The sequence below is a fragment of the Erpetoichthys calabaricus genome, chromosome 8 (genome assembly GCF_900747795.2).
Source record: "Erpetoichthys calabaricus chromosome 8, fErpCal1.3, whole genome shotgun sequence".
In the NCBI taxonomy this organism is placed as follows: Eukaryota; Metazoa; Chordata; class Cladistia; order Polypteriformes; family Polypteridae; genus Erpetoichthys; species Erpetoichthys calabaricus.
In genome coordinates, this window is record NC_041401.2 from 67,426,617 (window position 1) to 67,451,726 (window position 25,110).

The window sequence follows — 25,110 nt, forward strand, 5'->3', positions numbered from 1 at the left end:
GCCAGGAGAAAAGACCAATTCACTTTTGCCAAGACTTCCTGCTATTTAGAACATTAGAATGATTTTGAAGAGAACTGGCCATTCACTCCGACAAACCTTGCCAGTTGCATTCATATAATATATAAAAACGTGCATCGAGATTTTTTTACAGCCCCTAAAGTCCTACTGTCTACTACACTAGTTGCTTATTCCATGTGTCAGTAGTTCTCTACATGAAGTAAAACTATTTACATTTTTTGCAAAATCTGCCCTTTGCCAATTTCCATTAGTGGTCCGTATTCTTGTTAAAGAACTTATTTAAAATAACAGCATGGATCCACCAAACTAATTTGTTTCATAATTTTGAACACTTTGATCATGTCACCTCTTAATCTCTGTTTGCTTGAAAGGTTTGGCTCCTTTCGTCTCTCCTCACAGCTCATACCTGTCAGTTGCAGAATCAGCCTAGTCGCTCTTCTCTGCACTCTCTCTAGTACTGCTATGTCTTATTTGTAGTTGGGTGACCAAAACTGCACATAGTACTCCGGGCGAGGCCTCACTAGTGCATTTTATAAGCAGAACCTCCCTTGACTTGTGCTGCACACATAGTGATGTATAACCTAACATCCTATGACCCTTTTTGATCACTTCTGTACACTGTCTGGATGTAGATAGTGATGAGTCCACTATGACTCCTACGGCCTTCTCATGTTATATTTTGAAGTTTCCACACTCCCATTGTTTTCATATCTGACATTCTTACTTTCTATATGTAATTCTTTACATTTATATGCATTCATATACATTAAATCTGTGCTTGTCCAACTTTAATAAAAGATTCTGGATTATGTACCATTACTCCTTCTAGTTTAAACCAGCTTGTTATTTTTGGTCTTATCAAGATTGTATATGTACAGTATGAGTATTCTGATTCATTAGTGAGGTTTGGACACTCTGATCCAGTCTGGTGCTGTACTGGGCTATTGTGTATAAAATTCATAACTGAGCTGATTGCTTAAAATGCTATGGGATATTTTATCTCCATGTTCAGGGCGTCTGATGAGTTAAGCCTGTATGTACTACATGAGTATGCAAATCAACACCATTATCCACCCTGCTATGACTGCTTACTCACAGTTCTGTCTCTTGGAGGTGTTCTAACTCCTAACAGCTGGCCGAGCTGTTTTCCGCCAGCAAGCATGTCCCACTGCATGAATTGTGTCACCTATGGTATATCAGCTGTACTGACTTTGCCTGAGCTCAATGTGAGTCTGTTTTAAATGTCAATGAAAAGAGAGAGAGAGAGAGAGAGAGAGAGAGAGAGAGAGAGAGAGAGAGAGAGATGGGGGGAAGGGGGGGAGTGAGCAGTCACTTTATGCAAGCAGCAGCCCTGCCTATCAGACTGGAGCAGGCGTGGTAAAGCAGCAAGAGGTGGCGGCACAGACATGCACGCTGCCAGGGAGTGCAGACCCTTACTTGGCTAGTGGCTGCAAGCGTGGAGGCATCATGTCAGAGCCCGGGAGCCGCTGGCATTCCAAGAAGGCAGGGATTCGGGCGGCTGTCATTCTTATTGGATTGCTCCACAAATCTCGGAGGCAGAAAGAGCGGTAACTCACTCGCTTTCATGCTATGCTCGACTTGGTCCACAGAGCCCAGTCGCCTCAAACTTTTCTTTTAAACTTTCCTGTTGCGCTTGGGCTGATTTTTGCTGTGTTCCCAATGGGATGGACACTGGAGTTAAATGGTTGTTTGAAGTGTAAAAGAATCCTAGCAAAAGTGCAAAAAGTGTGGATTCAACGAGTTATCCAGTAAGGTTTTTGTTGCTGAGAATGACTCATTCTGTCCACACCACTGAGTCGATGAGGGATGTCTTGAAGGTATTGGCACCGTATCTGCTAAGGTCAAGTCTTAGCACCTGGTCATTTGAGCTGTAAGGCATCTGTGAAAACTGCCATGATAGGGCTTAAAAATCCTTAGAAGCTCAGAGAACAGAAAGCTTTGTGCAATGCTTTTCTGCGGAACCTGCTACGCTCTTTTGTTTTCTTGCCCTCAGGCTTTGTGCATCAGATAGACAAGGCTTAATGAATGGAGTTCCATGGCTGGGACAGAATGGGACAGGAGCAGAGGTGAACAGAGTGGCGTGGTCATCTCTGTGAAAGAGCTCAGTGAGACGTGTATGCAGCTTTGAAACACACCGCACGCTGAGCTACCTGCAGTGTAGTTTTTCTCTAGCAGCTGTTTGCCTGCAGAATGTAAACAGTGGCAGCAACATGAGAGAAGTGACTTACCGGAGATCGCTCATCTCATTCCATTAGCAAATTCACAATTGCTAGTTTTGCTGTATGTGTGGTCTTTAATCTCTTTTAGTGTTTACAGTAAATTTATTCTGGAGGTGAACAGAGCAACCGTGTCAAGTGTAACATGCTGACTTCAGGGAGGCCAAAGAAAGCAAATCTGTTCAGATGTTTGTTTGGAGTATTGAGCTGATGACAGGCGGCTATTAGAAAACTTGAATTTCTCTCTTCGCATAAAAAAAAAACACCTGAGAAGAATCTCACACTATGTGTTTCAGTCTCTGTGTATGTACCATACCACAAATGTGTGTGAGAAAAAGTTGTTGTGCTTAATGAACAAAGCATTTTATTCTTATAATAAAACAAACAGGAGAGGAGCAGGAGGAGGGTGGTGATTAGTGAGCCGGCATGTGCTGAGCACTCTCTTCACACACTTCGCTTTTGGATAAGAAGTGATATGTGTTACCAATGGTCGACCTTCCTGTCTCGGACACCTCACTCGGATATCTCTGTACATAGCAGGAATTCAAAGTCTTCTTCATTCATCAGAATGTGGTCTCTGTCTGCTGGTCGTGTAAAAAGTCAAGGAAGGACGTCTGACTAGGCTAGTGTGTTAAGCTGTAAAAATATATGCCAGTACTCCAGTTTTGGGGGCAGCATCCAGTAAACTAGGATAAATCCAGATAATGGCTCTTAATCCTGTTGTTATGGTGGTGTTCATGGGTTTGGGATAGTGAGGCTGCCAGTCAAATACATAAACTAATTGTATACATATAAATGTAATTTATTTTTAGAGTATTTAGTTATGTACCACATACACATATATACATTTAGGAAAGAATGCATGTATTTAGAAAATAATGTCTATATACTGTATATTGGTATACTTATACTGTACTACAGTATCTCCGTGCAGCATATATTTGTACATAGCTAGTGTGTACTGTTCAGCATGTGTATATATACGATTACATGAACTCTGCAGTCTTTATAGAAAATATCCACACATTTATACACATATATATATGTACAGTATATATAAGCAGATAGAGCATATATGCACCATTTACTGTATACATTTTTAATAAATATAAAAATTGCATGCAATCTACAGTATATATGCACTTATGTATCTATGAATGGTAGTACTATATAGAATGCATGTACTGGATAGTATTTATTCAATATAACTGCATTTCCTAATATGTTTGTAGGAAGTATTGTACAGTATGTATGTAGGTATGTATATGCTTATTTTTGTGTATACAACATACACTGTATATTGATGTACATTTGTTATATATAGAGGTATACATGTATAGTACGTATACTTTTATGCCATATGTGTCATGTATTGTAAAGCATGTGTATTACATGAGCATTATGTACAAGCCATAAATGCACATATCTTTGTAATGTTCATATACACACATACAGCACATTATTTAAGTATATTTATATGTATTTTAGTGGACACTAGGCCAACAAACAAACTGTTAGTGGGTTCATGTGGAAGCACCCACCCTTGTAAAACAAGAACCTCATTCTGCTGTTGTGTGGATAAGAGGATGGCAGTATGCTGCTGTCGCCAATTAGGCATCACTATCTTGGTTGGAAATTTAGATGGAAGGATGCGTGTCCTGCAAAACGTTTTTAAAATTAACACTGGAAAAATAGAAATAACAGAGGTTCTGACAAGACAACCATGGCATTATGCATTCCAATAAAATAATAATGAGATCATGCTACTTACAATTTAGGGTTTTCAGTGATAAGGAAAAGATGGATGCTTGACCCTTTCTATACAGAATGGAGTATGAGATGTAACATACCCAGAGCTGATTTGAGATAACTGTAATCCATTAGGACATCCTATACTAATCATTCTGGCATTCTCTGTAAAAGTTAGGTGAGGTAGACTTCACTGTCCCAGAAAGAGATTTGTATGATCTGAGGAAATTTGTGATTGGAGGATGAGATCCAATATTTCACCTGTTACCCACAGTCTTTGTGTATACCTTTCATATCATTATATTTAGCCAATGTTTTTGTTCAAAGTTATACATAGTACAAATGACTATTGTGCACTGTAATGGACTGGCGCCCTCTCCATGGTTTGTTCCTGCCTTGCACCCTATGTTAGCTGGAATTGGCTCCAGCAGACCCCCATGACCCTGTTCAGGACTAAACGGGTTACAAAATGACTGACTGACTGACTGACTGACTGACTGAGTAAATATTGCGCAGAACAATTATTGACTTAATAGAGCACTTGCAGGTTGGGCATCTCCAGAGCCAGGATGTGAGCTTGGGTGAAAACTTACTGGTAGGAATGAAGTATGGCAAACCAGAACAGGTGGAAAGAACTTCATTTTTAGGTGAGGGAGACACTATCAGAGCCTGTATAGTAAGGTGCAGTGGCATAGAAGAGTTTTGCTTATTCTTTTGTGCAATTGTGGTCCTCACCGTTTATTTCTTTATTTCTGTGCTCAGAATGTTTAATTTTGTACAAATCAAATAGAGGAGGTTATATTACACTGTGGTTCATTCCCTGTTTTGTATTTATTTTGGTTTTTTATTGTTTTGAATCATTATTTTATATGTTTCTATGTTATTTCTGCTGGGTTTATTTATTATTCATTGATTATGTACTGTCCCTTTAAAGTTGTTTATTATTTACTGTATGTAATTAGTTGATCTCCTATGTTCATCTTACTTTGTGGGTGGAACCCCCAAGAGGCGGGGCCACACTGACATCACTGCTGAAGGACCTTCCTCAGCCTTTATATTCCAAAGCTGAGAGCGATTCCTTCAGTAGTTCATTAAAGTTGTGTTGAGCGTAAGTATTGGAGTTCTGGTTCTTGGATTTCTTTGCTTTTCTTGTCTTGTGGATACTGTTATTTGGAATGTGAATTTGAATCTTTTTGCTCACAGTTTCCATTTTGTTTTGTTTTTTCGCATTTTTGCCACTTTCTGTGCTTCTCACTTTCATAGAGATTCTGCTCTGAGGCTTGTCCTTCCTACCCAAAGGAAGTATGGTTCCTTTCCTTACAAGGGCATTTTTTGCATATTGTATAGCTTTTGGGAAACTAAAAGAAATTGTAATGCTGTAAACCAGTTCCTAATTTTGGGCCTACATAAGCCGAAGATCCCTCATGGGTTTGGGAAGTCTGACTGCTTGCTGTTGAGTACTGACCCACTATTGACCCTAATGTTGGATGTTTTCTGTGTTTTAATTGTAAGAATATGAACTGGGGAAGTGACTGTTAAAGCAAGAATCTAAATTTTAGTGAAAAAAATTATTACAGTGTCATAAAGTAGGGTGTTGTGTTATCTTAATGCTGATTCCAGCCCTTGACACACCAAGACTCAAAAACAAGCGTACATTCACTAGTTGGGTGTGCAGCACTGGCACAGTGAATTGGTGAAATGGTGTAAGTAGTGTGATTTACACGACTGAATTCCCTGCCTAGGCTTAGCGTGTTTTGGGAAACAAATTACCATTCCAGCAAAAAACTTTAATGCTGCATTCTCTCCTAACTGTTTTGCTATGCTGTTCTTTAAGACCCCTGAAGGAAATATACAAAAATGCACACCCCATTTGGGACTGTCATGAAGACACAGTAATTTTGACTTAAAATCTTACAGAGTTGAAAGAAAAAGTTGGAAATCTGTGGTAAGTTTGAAAATCAGACTAAAAAAACATGTGGAGAGGCACTGCTAGTAAAGACTTTACATATGATGTCTCCCCCTGGTATAAATAAGAAAGTTTTCTGCTGTTTTTACGCATTTATTGTGATGGAACAGGAATCCTTCTCATTTTTAATAATACCTGTGAAACTGAAAGCGCTAAGTAACTGAAATCTGTGAAATGTAGAAACTGTGACGATGAACTTGGTAGGGAACATGGTTCAAGAAATTAATGGATGAGTGGTCTTATGCAAAAAGTAGATAGAGAAATATTAACAATTTGGTTGGCTTGTGCGTTGTTTAAACTGCTGTGCTTTTGTAACTTGCTGATCCCTATTGACGCCATCTTGATTCTCCTTCTGGAGACCAAATGGGGTGAAGCTGCTTGCAAATCAAAGGTGGGCTCAAATGAACTCTTCAGAACTGAGGTCCTCCTGGCTAATTACCTCACTATCCTTCCTCAGAAAGATATAGCCATGAATGCAGATCTTGAAAAGCTTAAGATAGAGTAAACAAGAGAAGAAAGTTGGTGGAGCTTGAGGTAGCACATAGCATTCATGCAAAATATGCAGGCTTTACGGAGTATGGTAGTCAAGCAGAATACTTCAAAGTGAGATTTGGAATACATCAGGGAAGGACATTGAGCCCATTGATTATACTAATATCAGATAAGATCAGCAGGTAAGAGAAAGAAGAGCCTACATGGTCCATGCCTTTTGCAGATGATCTTGAGTTGTGCAAAGGCACAAGGCAGGAACTGGACACAGGGTTAGAGAATTGGAGAGGTACTCTAGAGGGGCAGGTGTGAAGATAAGTAAATCAAAAACTCAATATGCATAATGTTCTGCAGCTATAGTGGAGAGGGTAAGAATGGAGAACTGAAGCTGGGAGCTGATGAGCTAGAAGACATGAACTCCTTTCAGTATTTCAGATAAATGATTCAAAGGGACAGAGGGTTAGAGGTGGAGATTGTAAAGAGAATTAAAGCAGGATGGAAAACTACAGAAAGTGTAGCAGAATACACTGTGTTAAAAGGATAGCTGTTAAGATAAAAGCAAAATATACAAAACAAGACCTACAGTGTTGTATAATTTAGAAATCTGAGGCACAACTAGAAGGAAGACTGAAAAAAATAAGAATTTCAAGAAATTAAAATGTGTATCATGAACAAAATGGATTGACATTAGTGGAGACTTAAAGTTAAAAGGGATATGGTAGAAGATGATGGAGATAAAGCTCAAGCGTCCTGGACAGTTATGGAGACCAGAGGAAAACAGTGCGTTATGGAGAATGTTGGAGGTGGACTTGGAAAGAGAAAGAAAAGAGGAAGACAGAAACACAGATGGAAGGATGTGTTAGTGACAAAATAAGGAGTTTAATAAGGAAATGGCAGGAAATTGAATGCAATGAAAAAGAGAGAAACACCTCCACTGCAGTGTCCCCCAGATAAGGGAAAAGGCAGAAGAAAGAAAAAGAAGAACATTCTTCCCTGGTGTCCCCTCTAAATTGGACCTGGCAAGGCTAGTGAAATGCCCATGCATGTGACAATGTCAAAATTTGACTTCAATAATCTAAATATAACAAACAAAATCATTTAACAGGGCTCTTAAATAATTTTGTACATATTTTCCAAACTGTTTGATATATTTTTGCCGAGGCAGGATAAACCTCTTTACAGTATGTCTAAATTGCAAAACTGATTGCTTGCTGGATATTCTACGTTTCTTATTCACAAGGTGTTCTCCTGCAATTGCTCCTCTTGGTTCTGGTAACAAGGGTTAAAATCCCTTTACATTTACACAGAACAGTAACATTTAAGAGACCTGTAGAAATTCAAGTGGGAAGTTCTCAAGCAGTATGCTTACAATAATAATAACAGCCAAAAATGCACCTATCAATTGGGTGGTTGTGTTTTTGTGAAAGTAGAAGTTGTTTCCCAGTATTTGTTTTATTTATATGAAGCTGCACTCTCGCTGTTCCCCTTTTCTTTGTTGTAATCAAAAAGTTCTTCATCATTATGCAGCAAAACAAACCACAGATACAGTAGAAGGAATGCTGCCTTTTACTGTGGCATAGGACAGCTAACTTTATTAATATATCCATCAGAATTCCAGGGTTATTGAGAGAAGGCACATCCCAGCAGTACTAGATTAAAAAAAATAGAAACCAAGTCTCGCTCACTCTAGATTTAGTTTAGATTTGTTTATGAGGCTAACTTGGAGATCATTGAGATATGGCACTAAATGAACACATTCATGCCAGGAACATGCACACTCTGCTTTTCTTAGATAGTTTTCCAAACCATTCAGCGACATAACCAATGTCAAAGATGTAACAATACAAGAGTCATCACCAGGAAACTTTTTTAAGTAATTGTGATGTATACTTTTCTGTTGTATATAAGTGTTCAATATCTGACAAATGTCTTTCCTCTGTTGGGCCCAAGTTTAGATGCTTGCCTAATGCTTCATATACGTCATTGTCATCATGAGGATCTCATGTCAAGTGCATCACGTCCTAGTAATCAAGCAGAATCATAACGACAATACACACAAAACGGCAGTGCCAATGAAAAAAAAAACTGCACAAAATGGTAATGCATTTATGTCTCTGAAATAATGTTAAAATATTAAAAGCAAGAGTAACACATCACCAAATTAAACAAAACAAATAAAAAATTATTTTAATTACGGAGTCTGTTTTGAAATGAACTTGAATATTTTGAATAGCAGAAACAAATCATGAATGTTTTAGGGATGTTCAAAAGAATTTGAGTTAAACAGACAGAAACAAGGTGAGAAGACTTAAAACCAAAATGTTACACAAACTTTGCAGTCAAAAGACAAATGAAAGTGGTAACCAAATATACTTATGATGTCTTTTACTTATTTGTTGAGCTCCTTTAGTGTTAAGCTATCAAAGGCCCTTTCTTTGATAATCCAAAGCTTGAACATATGTTGATGTGCACCACCGTCTTTTATATATGAGATGCGATGAGCCAATGTGGCTAGCACCGGATGTTGTTGCTGTAAAACAATATGACAACACCCATGAAAATAACAGCACCACTGCTGAAAACCCAATACAAAATGGCACTCCAGTGATGTCATTAAAATAGCAATAAAAATTAGTAAGAACAAAAATAGTAATAATAATAATTCCAGAAATGGACTAGAATAAATTAAGATGTTCTCTAAGGAGCTCATGTCAAATAATAAAAAAATAGCAGCGGCCATAATAAATAATTAAAGAGATTGAGTCAGGGTGTACTCTAATGGGATCCTAACGCCTAAGCTGGTGATTTATGGGGCACGGCTTTGTGGTCTGTTGCTTGGGGAGGAAGAGTTCTGTGTTTTCAGCAGTGTAGCCACTCCAAATAGTGTTCACTTTCCAAGATGTTATAGAATACTTGAAATGGAGGATTGACTGCTGTGCTCCCTTGGTATCAGCTCCATTTGTCACGAGTATTTGCGTTTCATAGTTTGTGTGACCTAGAGAAGATGACCACAAGTGTCTTTGTGTTTTCTTCTTGCGCATGCAGGGGCTGCACTGGTACAGTATACAGTATGTGAGGGGTCCTGTCTGTGTGATGGATATGCCATCCTTTTATTATTATTTTGATGGGAACCATAGTCATGTAACTGTGAAAAACTAATGTCAAATCATTAAAAGGTTCATTTCAACATTTCTTGTTTTGCTAAATTGTATCTCAGCTTTGATGAGCTATAATCAGAGAAACCCAATCTTTTCTGACCCCTTCTTGCCTGCAAAGTGTGATTCTTTCTCTGTTCCACTAAACTTAGAAAAGAAAGGAAAAGCTGCAAATGAGCTTTTAGCCTTCAGTCTTATCAGTGAAAACAGCACGAGGAGGTTGCCTAGGCAGAAGCGCTCATTTAACACATGGCAATAACAATGTGCATCTGGTTGCCCAATGCTGGTGTTGGGGGGTTGGATTTGGGATTCATTGTAAAGCTGTGCCTGATCAGCTAGACAATCAGTATTATGGAAGGACAAAGGCCATGTTTGCATTATTGGCAATAAATAAAATAAACACAGCTTGTTTCTTAACGCTTGGAGCAACAGGTAAATTGCTTTGTATTATTTTGCATTTGTCACAGGTCTTGTCAGTCCTGTACAACAAGACTGCACTAAATCTTTGACTTTGCCGTCAGGAAACCCTGCAGAGGTTGACATCATTCTTATCATTTTCATTCACTGGGAAGTTGAAGTGAGTATCTCCTGGATGCGATTACACAGATGACTACAGAGCAGCTTTTCCCATCATATTCCCTTTCTTAATATCTTCTGAAGTTATCGTTATGCTTTATTAAATTCAGTAGTTAGAGGAAGTGAACAATTACAACTTATTTTAAAACAAATAGTTGAAAGAGAGACCTTTGACACACTAAGAGGAATGTTTGAAAGATTTAAAAGATCCCCAAGTCACTGCTCACTGGCTGTTTGCTCCCAACTAGTGAGACATCAGGCAGTAGGACCTAGAACTGCATGACCCATTAATCCACAATACAAAGAGTTCAAGAAGGACTGGATTGTAGAACGTTGACTTGCAGAAATTAGGAGATCTTGAATAAAGGGATTTCTAACGAGAGGCCAGAGCTCCATCTTGGCCCATTCAGTGCCCAGTGGAAAAAAATCCTCTGCTGTATAGAAGTGAGAGGAAGAGCAGAACGGTTTAGAAGTAGAACGATGTGGGAAGAAACGGGTACATCAATGGAGAGGATCAAACGAAGTGAGTCAAAGATGAAGAACTGAACAGCGGAGACAGCAGGATACTTCCAAAACATGTGGAATTAAGTCCAATGGGCATTTAGAGGAGATAAGTGGCAGTAAGGGTCAGTACCGTGTTTCCCCGAAAATAAGACAGGGTCTTATATTAATTTATCCTCCAAATGATGCGCTAGGGCTTATTTTCAGGGGATGTCTTGTTTTTCCATGAACAACAATCTACATTTATTCTTGAACAAAAATCTACATTTCTCTCTATTATAAAAAAAAATCTTGAAAGGCTTGGAAGGAGATGATACGTGATTTTCTCGGAGACACTTTAACGACCTGCAAGACAAGGCAGTGAGACAAAAGGACAGCTGCTGCACAAGCTTTTAAATGATTGACACGCAGCGTGACAGGCAGAAGACGCAGCTCGGCAGCAGTAAGACAGGGGGTAATCCGACCGCGTACCGTGTGTTCAGCCCCCCCTTCACAACGTGAGTGGCAGAGATGTGAAGTGGCTGGCGTGCAGCGCGCCCCGGGGTGGTGGGCCAGTGAAGCGAGCCAGGGGCACAACTCCCTAGTATTCTTGAACAAAAATCTACATTTATTCAAATACAGTCATGTCATCATCTTCTGGAACATCATCATAACTCTCCAAACCCCGAATTCCATTATGAATTTCATGCGACTCCATTTCCTTTAGAACAATTGGCCCCAATCTCTCCTGTCTAGCAATAGAGCTTTCCTTAAATGAGCACCTCTTGTTCATGTAGCCTGCTCGTAGTGCATTCGGATATCCAACTTCTTCTCTTTGCAGAAAGCAGTAAGATTTTTGCCCTTGGACTCCTCCACAATTCCTATCTTGTACTCAACAGAATAGCTCTTTCTTTTTGCACTCATCTTGTTGGGGGGTCAAAATACAATACTGGTATTATTTCCTGTTCATTTGTGTACATGCAGTAGCGATAGGCATTTATCGCTCATCCAAAGGCGCCTGCACCGGATCGTAACTAGGGCTTATTTTCGGAGTATGGCTTATATTACGAGCATCCTGAAAAATCATGCTAGGGCTTATTTTCGGGGTAGGTCTTATTTTCGGGGAAACACGGTAGCAGTGCCATAACATAAAGCTTTCATGGTTTAAGGTATAGGTGATGCATATGTTTACACTGATTATGACTATGATCAGAATATTCGGAGGAGAGTGAAATGTTTTTAAAACTATTATTCCAGAATATACTGTACCTGTAGGAGGAGAGATTGGAGAAATCAGTGTAATGGTAAAGGTTTGTATTCAGCTTTAGATAAAGCAGCAAATTCAGCAGAAGCTGGCTTTGTATGAGAAGATAGAAAGCAAGAGAAATCAAAAATAGTAGAAGGGAAAAGGTGAAGATGGTAGAACTCCACATACCACAATGATTGAGCAGGCCAGAGGTAAAGAAGAAAGAAGGTAGGGGAAACAGAACTTGTTCTGAACCATCAAAAATATCTCCAAGTGTGCTGCTATTCTGATAAACCCAGAATGGAAAAGAGATGAAGCAATCACCAGTCTGAACAGCCTTGTTTTAAAAGATTGGAGTATGGAGTCTTTTAACTGACCACCAAATCACAAGAGCATAGAAAACAGAAAGACGAGTGGGAAGTGAAATGCCCAAACTGCAAATGAGTTGGCTATATCCAGCTCCAGATAGGATAGGCCCGTCTTGTGAAATGCACAATTCAACCAAGGAACCCTTCTGTCCATACCTCAGAGACTGTCGACGGCATCACAGATCATATGGAAAGAAGACCTCACAAACTGACTCAGTGGTTTTCACAATAGATGGGTGTTATGTGAAGATTGTGTCAGTGTGAACTCAGTGATATGTGGATGACTTTTTCATGCACCTCCTGGTAAAATAGGCTGGGATACACCGTATGAGATACAAAGTAGCAAACAACATAATGAAAGGACCAGAAACGAAGAGCAAGAGAATGAAAAGTCTGCCTTTAATATATTTACGATCAGGAACAAAAGCAGATCTGATCAAAATATTTAGAAAAGTTCATCATTTGCTAAATTCAGATGCATTGTGAGTGAGCTCAGCTGTGTGCTGCACAAAACAACATTGTGATGAATAGTCTTAAATGTCTGCTACTGCAATACATAGGAACAAAAACACAGAGTTCACATCCCACAGTTCCCTTTTGTGTATCTGCCTTTCATTCTTTACCTGACTGTGGTTTCTGAAATAGTTCACTTTTTGCAAAGTTAGAAGAAGCTGTGTTTTATACTAGACACCCTTGACAACTTCCAGACTGTTTTCTCATTTCAGCATGCTTTTGATTTAGGGCCCTTCAACTGAATGTGCTGGTAAAATGTATCAAACAAGAGTACCAGTAGACATCAGTGTAACAGGAATCATTTGAGGTAGAGGAGAACTCTTTAATCTTAATCCAATGTCATGTCACCCAGAGGAAACCCACAAAGACACGGGGTGAACATGCAAACTCCACACAGGGAGGACCCGGGATGTGAACCCTAGTCTCCTTACTGCCAGGCTGCAGTGCTACTACTGCACCATTGTGCCACCCCTCCAATCCAATGTGTCGTCTTTATATTCAGAATCCAGCTGTTTGTTATCCATGAAGTCTGCACTTTCTCCCTGGCTTTGTATACGTTTTTCTTGTGTTTTCACCCACATGTTTGGTTAGTTCAATTGACACTTATAACTTGCTTCTTTATCTATGATTCTGGGTGTACTTGCTTGAATGGGCCCTCCAATAATTGTCCAGGGTTGATTCCTGCCTTTAGCATGGTGCTGCTCCATCACCTCTATGACCTTAAATAGGATTATGGATTCACATACATTACTACATGTTATGTGATGCATGTACTTAGATTGGAGACCATCTAGAAAAAAACTTGGGTTGTTGCTGGAAGAAGTGATGGTGAGTCTGGCAGGGTTAGGGTTAACTTGAAATGCCCCAGTGCAGTGACAAGGACACTGTGCTATAACAATTGTCACTATCCTTCAGGTAAGATGTAAAACCAAAGTCCTGACTCACTGTGGTCACAAAAGAGCCCTAAACATCTTTCGTAAAGAGTTGGGTGTACCTCAGGTAAATTACCTACCTTGGCCTTGTCCATTCTGTCCCCCTAATCCTCTCCTGTTTCTAATTGGCTAACTCTCTCTCTCACTGCTTTGCCATCTAATATTTAATGTGTGGTGTGAACGGTCCGGCACAAGCATGGCTGTCGCTGCACCATCCGTGTGATTGCTGCACGTTGGTGGTGGTTCCCCACTGTCAATGTAAAGCACTTTGAGTAGATTAGAAAAGTGCTACATGATTATTAATTAATTAATTATGTGGTCATTTTACAGCTTGTGCTCATCATGCAACAGGCATGTGAGCTGCTAATTATGAGTCCTGAAAGGGACACCAAGCTTTCTTCTTCTGTTCCATTTATAACATCTCCAACAATTACTGTTTATAGCCACACTGTTCATCAATATTGTGAGTCTCCTCGAGCATAAAGTGATCAATGAAGAGATTGATTTTACTTTTAAAAAAGCAAGGTCTTCTGATGAAGAATTGTTTAGCATACTTGTCCTGCACCTCAGATTACACTTAACTAATCAGTAAATAAAAACATAAAACTCCTTAATACAGTTCTTAAAAGTAACACACATTACCAGTGCAAAATATTTCCAACTAGTCGTCAAAATATTTACTAAACTCCAGCCAGTACTGATCTGCTTGGGATCAGGGGCAGGCGTGCAGAAGAGATTAGTTACCATTTAGAAATGAGTAGCGCAAAGTCTCAGAATCGCTTCAGCAAGGAGTGAGCGTGCAATGTGAAAAGGACATAATGAAAATGAGAACAGCCGCTGCTGTTGTAAAAGGCGCCAGACTACGAGGATCTACATAAATAGTGGCTGAGATTGTAATGTATGAAGCTGTCAGCTCATTTAATCAATTGCATATCAACACGATAATAAACATACAAGGTTTGCTCTGAGGCTGCCAATAGCTTAGTCTTTATTGTTATTAATGTATACTAAATACGTGGGAAGTACATTCTGGACGGCTGTGCGGTACTAATGATAATAAATGACAGTGATGATTGGTATTGTTAGGCAGCACAGCAAACAGCTTTATTACCTCATGATGCAAGGATTCAAAACTATGAGAAATTACTATTGCCCCACAGGTTTCCTATGCTGCCTTTGCCTTCCTGCCATGTTGATTGGCAAAGCTCAAGTATACCCCCCCAATCTCCCACCACCACCACCATTGTTTTACTGTGTCTAAGTGGGACATGCAATGCACTGGCAGCTCTCTGGGGTGTCAGTTGCAGTCGCAGTTCCGTTCTGCTATCACCATGACTGGAATAAAGTAAATCTGAAAGATAGTTTAATCAGCTCTTTGCCACAGAGAGTCTGAAAATTACAGGATTACTGGATATGCAACTTAAGATGCATTACATATGTGCTCAGAGTCTTATCTGATTGGTTATGGCTTTGGCATGATAGTGTGACTGTGGATATCTAGTCTCCTTGTGTTTTTTAGGATTTATTTTTAGATAATGTGCCAGTATTACACGTGGCTGCATCTGTTTGAAGGATGGTCATGTCGATTCTTATTGCAAATAACGTGGCTATTAAATTTTCTGTTTTGGTTTTATGCCAGAGTACCTCCATTTATGTTTGGAGTGTCAGTGTTGCACAGTACTGCTGAAGTATTCTGCAAAGCAGTAGCACCATGGACTGAGGCTGCTCGCAAGCACCAATATGTTTTCTGCAGTATCTTTTATTCATATATACAGTGTCTTTGTTGGTCTCACTTTATATGTAAAGTCTAAACTTAGCTATCTGAATAGTTACACTGGAGAATATTTTTGCATTTAGCTCACTGCTGTTGTCAATAGTGCTTCAGAAGACAAATAAACATTTTCTTGATGTTTGTGTGAACACTCATATGGCCTGTGAGGTGGCCTTCCAATGAGATTAATAGGAATACGCATTTTAAGAAGCTCTTAAAGGACAAAACAAGAAAAATGTAAAACCAAAAGGTTCCTTTGTATGTTTAACCGTATGGAGTATTTGTCCCTTATTCTTTCTTGGTCACAAGGCCAGTCAATCCATTAGGTGACATAGGTGGCTACCTGTTATGTGAGGGGGGCCATTTATGAAAGTTATGGGGCTCTGGAATTACCAAAGTGCTGTGCTATGGACACCGAGGGGTGCCATTTAGGTAATTGAAGGGACGCACACTCCCTTGGAGCCTAGGGCTCCATATGGGCTTCGACTGGCACTTCTTGATCAAGAATAGATGAAATGGGGCCAGCATTGCCTAGCAGTGTCCTAGTCACCCCAATTACTGGCCTAGATTAGAGATTTCTTCTAGCTATTTTATTTGCTCGCTTCTGTCTTTTGACTGTGGCCATCCAGAGTTTATTTTTTTGTTTTCCTTTCCTCCATGTCAGCTTGTCAAGTCATCAAATCCAGGAATAAAAAAAAGAAAAACAAAAACTCCATCAACATCCTAAATCAACCGAAACCGCTATGGACTGTTTTATTTACTTTGGTATCATGGTTTCCACGCAATGTGTTGCCATATACATATGCCTATGTAAAATGTACATATATACTATATATATTTATTTTTATACATATTTTAATTAGATCTGTTTATTCTATTTTCAACTCTAATATATAAATATTTTAATTAGAAAACCTTTTTTCTCATAAGAGTGAACGTTTGCTTTGCAATTTAGTGGTTACATTTTCCTTAGCATTACCTTTTTGATTTTGTGTTTAGTATACTTACATTTATTATAAATGATCATAGTATTTATTAATGATAATAATCCAAGTAAATGTGGTATATATTTGTCTTTGTTGATTAGTCTGTGGACAGCACCTTGAGTTGCATTTAAATGTATGATGAGATGCTATATAAATAAAGTTACTATTGTTATTATTATTATTCTATGCGGTTTCTCCTCTGTCCAACTAGAAATCTGTTCTACACCTATGTGGTTAAAAGCTGAAGACCTTTTCTATGTCCAGAATACCTAATATTTTTGGAGGAATGGCCAAACATTTGTGCTGTGAACCATATGCTGCACCTCGAGATTTGGGGTCTGTACAGACCATAAATTAACTGAAGTTGCTGGGATGTTTGAGGAGCTTGAGGTGATGTGTGCCCTTTGATAAAGTGAATTATCTTGCTGGATGGGTAGACTGTGGCCATAAATGATGGCACCTGGTCAGCAACAATGCTTAGGTACAGTGTAGCATTCAAATGACCCTGTGCTGGTGTTAACAAAACATTCCCCACACCACCACACTACCATCAGTAGCCTGTGTCATGAATATGAGGCAGGATAGGTCAGTGGATTCATGCTTTTTACAGATTTTCATGGATACTATCAGAAGGTTAAAAGAGAAATTAAGATATGGCCATAGATACATTTGATTGTCCAGTTTTGGTGATCCTATGCCTACTGTGGCATCATCTTCCTGATGATCTTCTGCTGTTGTAGCCCATCTACTTCAAGATATTCTGAGATATTGTGTGGCCAAAGATGTCCTTCTGTATCCCACTGTGGTCGTGGTGATGGTTTTCTCCTGGTGCTCCAGTTTCTTCCCATATCCGATTGTTTAGGTTAACTGTTCAATCTAAACTGTTCAGTATGAGTGTGCCCTGTAATGCACTGGGTTAGTTTCTATTCTGTACGTGGTACTGGTATTATCGTGATATTGGATTAAGCTATTTTGAAAAATGGTGTATTATATACATTTAGGGCGGCACGGTGGCGCAGTGGTAGCGCTGCTGCCTCGCAGTTAGGAGACCCGGGTTCGCTTCCCGGGTCCACCCTGCGTGGAGTTTGCATGTTCTCCCCGTGTCTGTGTGGGTTTCCTCCGGGCGCTCCGGTTTCCGTCCAAAGACATGCAGGTTAGGTGGATTGGCGATTCTGTGTGCTTGGTGTGTGGGTGTGTTTGTGTGTGTCCTGCGGTGGGTTGGCACCCTGCCCGGGATTGGTTCCTGCCTTGTGCCCTGTGTTGGCTGGGATTGGCTCCAGCAGACCCCCGTGACCCTGTATTCAGATTCAGCGGGTTGGAAAATGGATGGATATACATTTATGTATTTTTTTTTTTGGAAAGAAAAGTGTTAGCGCTGCTTTTTTGCTTTGCACCCTCCCTCACCATAACCTATCATCTATGGGGGATGAGTGAAAGCTTTAGATTCATCAAAAATTTCAATCTCCGGTTTTCGACAGATCTCAACATTTTAGAATCCTCTGATACCAAAAACATTGATATCTCGATGATGTGTTTGTGTCTGTCTGTCTGTCTGTGTGTGTCTGTGTGTCACAGTTCCTTGAGGACGGTCTTGGCCTAAAACTGCTGGACAGAAAAGTTCCAAACTCAAAACTTAGTCCTGTTATGAGATGACGATGTGCTGATTAGTTTTTTAGCCAAATTGTGCAAGAGAAAGAGGCACTCTAGAAGAGCCTTTAAATACCGGAATTCTGCAATTAATTATAAATTCTTCTCATTAATTGCTATTGTAATGACCTATTTTATGATTAGAAAGATCAGCATCAGAGCAGTAAAGAATTATCGAAATGTTTTGAATAGTTCAGGTAACTTGGTTCCTGGGGTGCAAAGCCTACTGACGCTCACATCTGAATTTTTAAGAGTAGATTACTTTGAAAAATGCCTTCTGTTTCCTGTCTCTTCCCACCAGACTGCAATAATTATGTAACACACTCCCATTCATATATTTTTTATAATCACCATTTTTGATGATTCAATCGTTTTTCTTATCTAGAGCAGTGTTCAGTACAGAAAGTGTTGAAATTCATGTCTACTCACAAGTTCACAAATGCTCTCTAACCCATCCACTTACAAATGAGGGCAGGCTGTAGCGCTCTCAAGGAGACGAAGTATACGTTTCAGTTCTTATGTGCATTTGTTTTGACTGGCAGGCTGCTATTCACTATTATGTGGACCCAGTAAATGGCCTCTCAGATAATGATTTCTCTTTATCTCCATTTTATGAACACGGAGCAGGTCAGTTTACGTCTGAGTTATTTACTGCATTGTGCAGTCACAGATTACTAACTTGTATGCTGGTATACCGTTGACAGCTGATCAGGTGGCTATTGTTTATAATGCTTCGTCACTTTTTGTGTTTTGAACAGAGTGCCAGTATGGGACAACTCAGCATACTGTCACTCAAAATATGAATGACTTTATGCAATGATTCTAGCTTTTGTATTTGATGATCTTTTCAGCAGTTCGAGCCATGTAGTATTGTGAAAAGTGATTAATGATCATTTGTGTTTACCTTTTTTCTTTTGTGCCCATTTGTCCTGTCATAGGTTTTGACATCCGACAATCCCGAACTGACTAAGCAGGTCATGAAATGGAGAAATTGAAGCATTGATTTATAAAGCTTTTTTTATTGTTGTTGTACTTTTTGTTCCTATTGCTCTTTTTCTGTTTTAGGAACTGCTTAGCAAAAATGTGTCATATGATACATGTGTGGATCTCTCTGGGATACATTTAATACCTAAATAATAGTTCCAGGCTATTTATTTTTTATTGTGTTTAGCACCTTTGAAATATCACCACAGTAAGGCACTTTAAAATCAAAGCACATTACAAAAAATTCATTCATGTATTTCTGAAACACATTTATTTAAGTTTATTTTCATGTCTGGGTGAAGTCTATCCTGGCAGCATTATATACAAGGCAGGAACTACTCCTAAACAGAGTGCCAGTCCGTCACAGGGCTCACCCAGTCACGCCGGCACACACATTCATACAGGAGGTCACATTCACACAGGAGGTCAGTGGTCAAACTAGTCTTTCTAAAGTGGGAGCAGATTATTTTGGTATGGGGGGATCAGGACCCCATGTGAGTATAGGTAGGAAATGGACACAACAAATAGATATGGAGAGGGATTTGAAGCCGAAACTCTGGTGTGTTGAGCACAGTGCAACTCACAACATCACAGGGCTGATTGTAGCAAATGAAACGATAAGGAAAGGAGAGGTCCTGGCATTCGGTCAAACTGTAAAGCAAAGTGCTGAACGGACAGGAGCGTTGAAAGACGGTGTACGGAATCATATTCAAAGGAATTAGACACAAGAAAACAGAACAGAATAGGCGACTCATCTGTGCTTATTTGAACATTAGGACTGAGGGGACCTCATGGACAGACCAGGTGTGAGATTTCCAGACAGAATGTACTCCACTCACTGTCTGACACTTCATGTTCCATCTGTTTCTGAAGAGAGCAGACATGGCCATGCGGTTGTGGTATTATTCTCCTGTGAGTGACCTTTAAGTGGTCCTTGCATTCCAAAATGCTTTATGGCTTATCATATAATATGGAGCTGTTCCCCTGCTAGCCTTGACTTGGAGTTGGGCTTCAGTTTGTATGAAGCGTGTTATGAAATGTTTGTGTTAGTCTTGTTAGTCTGCTAATGAGCACTAAGATGTACAGTAAACAGATGAAGAATGAATATACTGCCTGATGAATTGTGCAGTGTGTCTTTTTATCTTCTTTCTTAATTCTCTGGTTAAAAAGGGATTGTGAAATCGATAGGAAAGATCTGCATTGACTTCGGTGTCCAATGTGTCCACTGGTGTGGATTCAGTAGTGCCTTTGGTAAGTGTGAGTTATTATTTATAGTGCATCTGTACATCTAATAATGAACTAGCATAATCAACCGCAGGACAATGGGGATTGGAAGTCTGTCTCTGTGCCATCACAGCACAAGGCAGCAAGCAGCCCTGGGCAGAGTGGTAGACGTTTGCAAAGCACATTCATTATCAATACCCACACACACACAGTCGTATGGAGTCGCTTTAGAGTCACCAGCAGGGATGTGGCAGAAAAGACAGAGTATACAAACATGGGGAGAACAAGTCAATTTCACACAAGCAGATCTCATTCAAATCCAGGGCTCTGGAGCCGTGAGCCAAGTATGCCAGCTTGCCACCTCTAGTAAAATTAGTTAATGATTTGAGTGAATTGTGCTGCCAGCCTTTTTATTTTCATATCAGAAAGAATATACTGTTATTTTTGTTGGCCCTATTTTAGTCATGTGAAGTAAAGGTGGAGTTGCCGATGCCCCAGCCTGCACTACTCTACAAATGCGTGATCTTTTTCATTATAAGGGAAGAAAGATAGCAAGTTCAGGCAGAATGCAGGTACCTGTTCATTGCTGTTAAAACATGCAGTTTTCTGACTACAGTTTTTTTATTTGTGTTCTTTCTTTGTGGGTTAAAATGTCAGTGTGCATTTCTAGCAGCTGCAGACTGGACTAAGTGATGAAAAGCCCAATTTTCTCAGAAGTAGCTGAACAGGCTGTATGAATGATTGCTCCCGTTCAGAGCAGGCAGCAGGGGAGCCTTCTGAGCGGCTATAAGGAGCTTCGTTTTCTTCGGTAGATTGATCCTGTTTTTGTGTTTGTTTAAATACATAGTAAGGCATTTCAGGCTCTTGATTGACTCCATCCACATGGCACTCAAAAATGATCTTTTTTATTTCTGTTCAGACAAAGTGCATACAACATTTTCAATGAGAGGAGATCTGTTGGGATTTTACTGAAAATTACAGCATCAATAAGGGACAGTGAAAAATAGTGAAAGAATAAACAGGAGTTTTGGAATAGAGGAAATGTTTCCCTTGAATGGGTTACACTTGGATGATGAGTTTATTTTTTGGGGTTTCTTTTCATTCTTATGGAGAGCACCATCTCCTTGTCTCTTACTGTTTGTAGGATGACAAGAAGAGAAGCGGTTTTGCTAGCTGCAGTTTTGAAATTAGCTTCATCAGTTCTGGTCCTATTTTCAGAAATATTACGAGTGCAGCAGCCCCTTCACAGCTTATTCAGTCCATTTGCTGTTGTTTTCCATCCTTCCGATGTGATGTTAAACCAAGGTCTTGACTGTGTATGGACATAACAGATCTCTGGACACCTTTCAAAAAGAGTAGAGTGTACCCCATTGCCCTGGTTAAAATTGCCCATCACAGCCTTGTCCATTCTGGCCTCCAGTCATCCCCATCTCTAACTGGCTAACTGTCTCTCTCATCCCTTATGTGTGGTGAGCATACTGACACAAAAATGGTTGCTGTTGAATCATTCAGGAGCATGCTGCGCATTAGTGGTATTTGAAATGGTTCTCCACTGTCAATGTAAACCACTGTAGGTAGATTAGAAAGGCACCATATAGATGTAATTAATTGCTATTATTATTATTCCATGTACTGCCTTTCATGTTAAATACAGTCACAAATCAAACATCTTACAAGATGTATCAAAAATGATACATTAAACAAACAACACAGAAATGGTAAAATAAATCAGGAAGTGCTTGGAAGATTCTGGGATATGAGAAACAGGGAGACACCAGAGTGTCCATTTGAGAGCTGAGCACAACAGAGCAGGACCTTCTCTCTAGAACGGAATGTTGGAAACATATTAATTTTACAGAGCGAAAATTCTGCACACTAGAAGGCATTAAGACTGGTGGGTTTTATGCCACAAAGCATATTTAGTGGCCTCTTTGTGACCATGAGTAGGAACAGGTTTATTTATACCGGAAAGGCTATATAGTCATTTGTTCTTGTGATTTATAGAATTTGAGAGCATGTAACAGGAGATAGAACTTGCACTTTGTCTTGGTGCTTTTTCTTTCTGGGCGATTGTATTAGTCATAGCGCACAAATCTCTCCTGAAAATTTAATGTCATTCATTTAATGATCAAATATTTTCTACACCCAGATTGGTAAATTGTTAAGTTTCATCTGCTTGGCTTGTGAACATGGTTTGGAACATGGCCCCTTCAATAAGAATAAGCTTGCAGTAGCAACTCAATTTCACTGTTTTATTGTTATCTATCTATCTATCTATCTATCTATCTATCTATCTATCTATCTATCTATCTATCTATCTATCTATCTATCTATCTATCTATCTATCTATCTATCTATCTATCTATCTATCTATCATATAGTGCCTTTTCTATCTATCTATCTATCTATCTATCTATCTATCTATCTATCTATCTATCTATCTATCTATCTATCTATCATATATTGCCTTTTCTATCTATCTATCTATCTATCTATCTATCTATCTATCTATCTATCTATCTATCTATCTATCTATCTATCTATCTATCATATAGTGCCTTTCATATCTATCTATCATTTTTATTTGTAGTAACCTTTTTTGTAACTTACAGTATATTTTGCTGTTTCATTCTATTAAGGACTGTATTATCTACAGTGTGACTAGTATAATGCTTTTTATTGTGATGTAATGTATAATGATAATATGTTAATTTGGCTTTAAACAAATTGAAATCTCACCTTTTTGATTTTTCATTGAAGATTGACATCCCTGTTTATTTATTTATTTTTTTGACTGATTCTTCCATACATCGCATACTCTGCTGTCACTCAGCCCTTACTGTAACTCTGATTTGATGGCAGCACATTTGCAGGTGCTTCCCACTGTCTTCATATTCCAGCTGTTCTGTTATCTTCTTCATTCTGTTACGTTGCTTTGTATTATATTTTTGTATGCTTTTAAAGCATCTATTGAATGGTGCTTGCTATTCAAAATACTTTACAACATAAATATTCACTGAAAGTGACGTTCTACTGCTAAGTGAGCCAATTGATAGTTTGTGCTTCTTTAACTGACCTGATCTGAGATCTCAGTGCTTTAGACTGCCTATAAGAAGGACTACACAGGAACATTTATATGAAGTGGTAAATCACACTATTGGATTATTTACATCAAGTATTTTGATTGCCTTAATAGTTGCCCAGTGGGGGAGAGTTTAAAAAATTGCCCCATCTTGTGTTTGAAGAGAAGACCCAGTCATCAGTGAAGTGGCTTCTGAATAAAAACTGTCAGTATGCAGTAGCTAACCAGATACGGTAGACAGATTGATTGACCTCCTTCATTGATGTTTTGTCTTTGAATGTTGATGCCTTGTTAATTTGAAATGTGAAAGACTGATTCTTTCCCATGGTCCATGAGTTTATTGTGATTCATGAGGCTCACATCCCAATGTCGATTCTCATCACATCAATAGAGTGGCAGATATCTCAGATGTCAGCCTTGTGCTAAAATCATGCCAGAACAGGTACTGCTGTTGCTTGTGTTCTTAAGGCTTGTGAAAGTTGCTATATAAATTTGAACTGAATTGATTTTCCATCAGGCACAAACAGGCTCAGCAGAGTAGTGTTAACCTAAAGTGTGGCTAACGTTGTAGTGATATGAAGATATTTACTTCATAATGAAGTAGCTTTTATGTTAGTTTCACTTCTCGATCTTTAGTTTTTAAATGAAAAGACCACTCTACTTTGAAACATAAGCAATTTTGAATTACAAAGCAACAGATTATGTAGAAGAAGCAGCACATTGGTTCACATGGACAGCTCATAGACCCTGTGTCCTGGGTGCAAATTCCCCAAACTAGTCTTTGTCAGTGTCACATGCGCCCTTAGGGGTGTGCAGGACCAAGGGCTGAGCAACCCCACGTGGGGCCGGTTACATCAAACGCTGTTACCGGTATGTGTGGACTGTGTAAACTTGCATGCAAATTTAATAAAAATAATGTTAACATACACCGGATTTTCACATTACAGTATTCAGCTAAATTTTTGCAAGATAACACGCGGACTTTATCAAAATATAACAATATAATCTATTAAAAAAGTGCAATTCATAATTCATGACAATACCACGATAGTGCGAAATGCAATGCGCTGTCATGTGGAAATTAGCAGGGCCTCTTCTAGAAAAGTACCCAAATTGCAAATATACTCTGAGTCTCGATATGCAGGATGTCATAGTCATAACTCACGTTGATGTCATGTCAGCCGGTTATCACTAGTGATACATGTTTTTGTGCATTAATATTCAGACTATGGAATGTTTTCAAAGACGTACAAGTATGGAATTTGACCTTGAAGAGGGATTTTAAAAGGGCTCCTCTTAGAAGCATCTCTTCAATATATATATATATATATATATATATATATTGTCACAAAACGAGTCTGAGACAGAAAAAGGTTTGGGGCAGCCACCCGTATAATCTCAAAATCCTCGGCTGCAAAGTCGTTGAAAGCCAATCAATAGCACTGATGTGCATACAGTTGAGTCCAGGATAAGACTGAGGAATTAGGAAAGAGGGCAGGGCTTTAAAGGGGAAGACAGGAAGTGAGGTCATAAGGATCAGGGATGTGTTCGTTCTCCATTGGACCGAGCCCGGACATGACATCAGAGGGGCCGGAGCCAGTCAGGTCTCCTTCCATTGACTCGGTCCCGGAAATGATGTCACGAGAGCCAGGTGGAATCCCCCGGGAACAGTCTGCAGGCAAGAGAG

At 39.2% G+C, this 25,110-nt stretch overlaps 1 protein-coding gene across 6 annotated transcripts in view; it reads left to right on the forward strand.

Moving 5' to 3' along the window:
- The window catches only part of rap1gap2a (RAP1 GTPase activating protein 2a), a 451,901-nt gene that overhangs the window by 246,360 nt on the left and 180,431 nt on the right, over positions 1 to 25,110 (forward strand). For 2 of the 6 annotated variants that reach the window (XM_028806693.2, XM_051930963.1), the window contains exon 1: positions 1,346 to 1,586. The exons of the other annotated variants lie outside the window; for them this stretch is intronic. In XM_028806693.2, coding sequence (XP_028662526.1) covers positions 1,486 to 1,586 — 101 coding nt within the window. In that variant the 5' untranslated portion in view covers positions 1,346 to 1,485. Of the gene's footprint in view, positions 1 to 1,345; positions 1,587 to 25,110 lie in introns of those variants that run through there. 6 annotated transcript variants of the gene reach the window in all.